The sequence below is a fragment of the Mesitornis unicolor genome, unplaced genomic scaffold, assembly GCF_000695765.1.
Source record: "Mesitornis unicolor isolate BGI_N332 unplaced genomic scaffold, ASM69576v1 scaffold30337, whole genome shotgun sequence".
NCBI lineage: Eukaryota > Metazoa > Chordata > Aves > Mesitornithiformes > Mesitornithidae > Mesitornis > Mesitornis unicolor.
In genome coordinates, this window is record NW_010197720.1 from 361 (window position 1) to 5,285 (window position 4,925).

Genomic DNA, 4,925 nt, shown 5'->3' on the forward strand with positions numbered 1-4,925 from the left:
GTGACCCTTGTAAATGAGTCCGAGCAGCTCAGCACCAAGCTCCTGGGTGCTGGGACAGTCTCAATTTGGGTTTATTTTACACCAAATCACGACCTCTCAGTGCGCCAAGAGACTTCATTTAACCCCAGCATCGCTGCTGAGGGAAAAGGGTGAAAACTGGGACCTCCAGAAAGCACAGTGAGTTGATATCAGTTTGATATCAAAAGCTGTGGACGACCTTGCTGGTGAGACCTTGCCATCAAAGCACTTGTAAGCATTAATCAAAACGTGCAGAATTGGGGTATTACAAGGAGGAAATGAGACTCTAAATGAGTGCCCTTGTCAGCGATGGGTTGGGATGATGTGTGTGGGATATCCTGGCTGTTCTCCACTCAGTGACACGTGGGAAGGTCAATGTTTCTCTAAAAGACTTTATTATTATGGTGTAACTGCGTCTCTGCCCAGGGAAGCTGTCAGTGCTTTAGGAACCGATAGGCACGGTGTGTTTTTTTAATGAAGATCGTAGCAAAATGAATGGTAACGAGTGTTTTGCCTGATTTTCCCTCTGTTCCTCGTCCTCCAGCCTCGCCCGCCGGCGGACCTGGGGTTCAGCTTTGATGCCAACAAGCAGCAGAGGCAGCTGATAGCGGAGCTGGAAAACAAAAACAGGTAAAGATCAGCACAGCGTTTGAGGAGAGAAAAGCTTTTAGTGCCCGTGCTTTGCTGTGTTAACCTTTTGTGTGGCATTAACCAGACTGGTCTCTGGTTTTTGTCCAGGGTGTAGCTCCCTCATTAACCAATTACCTCTGCAGTGCCTTTATCCCCCGGCTGATCTCCAATGGTCTTCTTAAAATCATCTCAGCCTGTGCTGAGCATCCCTCCCAGCCCAAACCATTCTGTGATGCCTTTTTTTTTTTCGCTGGGAAACCTATTTAAAAAGTCTGAGGACACTGGGGGTCCAGGAAGAAGGAGGAGATGGGGTCTAGGGGATGGTTTCCTGCTTCTGGATGTGAGCTGGCAATGGGTGCTCCCAGCCCAGAAACCAACCACATCCTGGGCTGCATCCCCACAGCATGGCCAGGGGTGCAAGGGGGGGATTCTGAGACCCCACAAAGATGCTGAGGGGCTGGAGCAGCTCTGCTATGGGGCAGCTGAGAGAGTTGGGGCTGTTCAGCCATGAGCAGAGAAGAGAAGGCTGCAGGGAGACCTTAGAGCACCTTCCAGGACCTGAAGGGGACAGGAAAGCTGGGGAGGGACTTTTGACAAGGGATGGAGCGATGGGACCAGGGGGGATGGCTTTAGACTGGAATTTGGGAGATTTAGGTTAAATATAAGGCAGGAATTCCTGGCTGTGAGGTGGTGAGCACTGGCCTGGGTTGCCCAGAGCAAACCATGGAGCGGCGCAAGCCCCATGTGCTGTAGGGCTCAGGAACCCCATGGTCACCCATGGACCCTCTCCAGTGATGTCCAGCACCACGCTTGGGTCCTCCCCATGCTCCCAACCTGGCGTGCGTGGTCCTGCTGCTCATACACCCCCATGCAAGCACCATCAGCACAGGGAAAACGCTGCTTCAGGTGGGTCTGGAGGTGAACCCATATTTTGGGTGTGCTGCAAAGCTTCGTAGTTTGGTAGATACTGACTGGTTGTTCATGTCTGTCTTAAAATTCAAGCTTCTGGAATGGTGCTTGGTAAGAAAATGCAGCTTCATCTAAAAAAAAACAACCCATATTTCATTCCTTCAGATTGCAGAGAAGAGTAGTAAATCTGATGGGATATTAGGAAAAATAGGGGTTTTTTTCACCAAAAAAGGGTTCTCAGGGCCTGGCAGGGGCTGCCCAGGGCAGTGGTGGAGTCCCCATCCCTGCAGGGGTTCAATGTGGCACTTGGGGACGTGGTTCAGTGGTGGACGGGGCATGGTTGGACTCAGTGATGTCAAAGGGCTTTTCCAACCAAATCAGTTGATGATTTCCATGTTAATAAGCGAGTCCTTGGCTGTCGGTGCTGTTCCCCCGCCTCCAGCTGTGCAGAGCCGTCCTTCCTGCAGCACCTGCAATGCACAGCGTGCGGAAAACGGAGGATTTTTCCCTCTTGGAACGATTTCCGGGCCCATTGCACATGAAAGGGTTTGGAGAGGCATTGCCAGCATATGGCACATGAGTGGTTTCATATTTGTATTGCTTAAGCCATCGGTTTTCTTGTTTTCTGTTACAGCAGCTCCTAGACCTCGCCTGTCTTGGGGTTCAAGTCTGTGCCAGCCACACATGAAGAAAACCACAGTTTTTAGGGTGGAGACTGATGGAAAATCACCCTGGAAGGGCCATAAACTGCGTAAAAGTGCGGAAATTCACCTTTTTCTTCTTCCCTCTGCCGTTTCTGTAGGGAGATACTGCAGGAAATCCAGCGCCTGCGGCTGGAGCACGAGCAAGCGTCCCAGCCCACGCCGGAGAAAGCCCAGCAGAACCCCACGTTGTTGGCTGAACTCAGGCTTTTACGGTAAAGGAAATGAATACCTAAAGCTATGCATACGTAGATAATTTATAGATAAAATTCTATCTGTATGCATAGATATAACTCTTACACATATCTCAGTTCAAAGGCGCAGCGCTCGTGGGATGGAGCGGCTGCGGGCGAGGTGTAACCCAGCCCCACATGGCAAAAATCTCAAGCTTTCAGCTTCTTCCATTACTTTTTCACACAGAATTCGCTCCTTCGCGGCACATTTTGGTATCTCACTGGTGGTTTTCATCCTAATGGTAAATAGCTCGTAGATTTTTCTAGCTTTGTGCCTCGCATAGCGAGGTGTGTTTTCCACGTCCCACAGATACACCCGCACAGTGCCACGTGCCACGCACGCCACGAATAGAGCCCAAACTTTGGGAAGTGGGGCCGTAGTCTCAGGGCAGTGATAGGGTTTTCAGATGAAGGTGGCGTAGACATCCATGCTGGTTCTTCGTTAAGTACATTTGCGGAGCTGCGCGTATTTAATACGTTGATTTTTACCTTCTTTGTAGCTGTTAACCAGCACGTTGTATTAAATAACTGGAGAATTAAAGCCACGGACTTTGAAATCAGTTAAAGAGGCCAAAAGGACCCTACAGACAGATAAAGCTATGGCACATCACCCTAGTTTTGTGATATATTTTGGCATTTAATAACTACATCCCTCACAATGCACTAAGATGTTGAAATGAGTGGCCAGGACAGATAATACCTCATCATCTTCTGTCCCTTCAAGAAAAGGGGATTCTCTTGCGTGGTCGTAGCATTTTCCTGGTTGAGCTGTGCATTGGCGGTGTTTTGGGGTCCCCATGGCAAATGGATTTACCCATCCCAAATAAGTGGCCTTTTTCTTGTCCTGGTTCTGATCTCCAGCCTGTTATTAAAATTCCCAGAATGGTTCATCCATCCTCTATCGTGGGTCAACGCAGATATAATCTAAGCCACATAGAAATTCAGTCTGTAACACGCGGCGCCTTTAATTTTGGATTAAGGCCTTGTTACGCCCACAGAAATAACGGTAGATTAACCAATAAGCCTTTCTAATCTCCTCTTTTTCATGTGATGTGTGGGGCCCAGCATTTGTTAAATCATCGAAGGTGCTGGATTTGTAATACGCTGTTGGATTTCTCCTTGTATTGGTCACTCCTTTATTTCTGTAAAATAGAAAATAAAACCGTACGTGTTTCCTTAAACAGACAGGCACCTGTAGGAACACACTGGGGTTTTCTGATGCCAGGGAATAGGGAGGTCATTTATTATCCCCTCTTCTTGCTACCCGGGTGCTGGTACAGTGAGTACGTCAAAGGAGTGAATATGTCAAAGGTTGTAGGTTGCGTTGGTGGGCAGAAAAAGTGGAGGTTTTTGGTTTATTTGGGTTTATTTTAGTTAAAATGCAGCACTTTTGAAAAGGACATCCTGCTACCAGGGTGCTGAGTGTGGATATCTGGGTTTTCAGCGAAAACCTGGATGGGTTTATATAGGATTTGTGGTCACAGCGCCGTGCTCGGCTCTGGTTTTTTTGGATCGGAAGCAGGGGGGGGTGATGAAACCCAAAGACACAATTTATATGGGTGAGTTCCTGACATACCCGGCGTTGATTTTTCTGCCTCTTTCCTTCCTGCACCAACAGGCAGCGCAAGGATGAGCTGGAGCAGAGGATGTCGGCGCTGCAGGAGAGCCGCAGGGAGCTGATGGTGCAGCTGGAGGGGCTGATGAAACTCCTCAAAGTAAGGCAGCGCCTCCCAAAATGCCTCGCGTCGTCCTCCTCCTCCCCAGATGGGGATCCCCTGGTGCTGCTCTGGGATCCCCCCTTCACTCCCTCACCATTACAAATGCATCAGGGGAACAGAGGGAATCTGCAAAAAGTCGTTTCCCTACCGGCTCTGCCTGCTGGGGCAGGTGGTCGATGGGATTTCGGGGTTTTTTTAGGTTAAAGTATCGAGATCCCGTAAGATTTGGAAGGATTTAGTGAAGTATTTGATGTGCTCATCAGCTGTTCTGGGTGCCAGTTCAGCTCTTCCAGCTTTAACTGGAAATAAACTGGGATTTTAGGCACTGCGGTACAGGATGCGACTCCCCCATGGGGTGGTGCTGCCTCACCAGGTGATACCACACTGACCTGTGGTGTCTGTGCTTATCAGATGGGGTAGGATAGGATAGGATAGGATAGGATAGGATAGGGATAGGATAGGGATAGGGATAGGGATAGGGATAGGATAGGATAGGATAGGATAGGATAGGATAGGATAGGATAGGATAGGGATAGGATAGGATAGGGATAGGGATAGGGATAGGGATAGGGATAGGATAAGATAGGATAAGATAGGATAGGATAGAGATAGGGATAGGATAGGATAGAGATAGGGATAGGGATAGGATAGGATAGGATAGGATAGGATAGGATAGGATAGGATAGAGATAGGGATAGGATAGGATAGGATAGGAT

The 4,925-nt window shown here is 48.8% G+C and overlaps 1 protein-coding gene across 1 annotated transcript; it reads left to right on the plus strand.

Moving 5' to 3' along the window:
• Positions 1–562: 562 nt before the first annotated feature.
• Positions 563–4,206, plus strand: LOC104535180 (dystrobrevin beta-like; the record flags this gene model as incomplete). Its single annotated transcript, XM_010188894.1, has 3 exons — positions 563–648; positions 2,360–2,473; positions 4,110–4,206. Coding segments are annotated over 3 exons (297 nt in total), but the record flags the coding sequence as incomplete, so codon positions are not given.
• Positions 4,207–4,925: the final 719 nt, after the last annotated feature.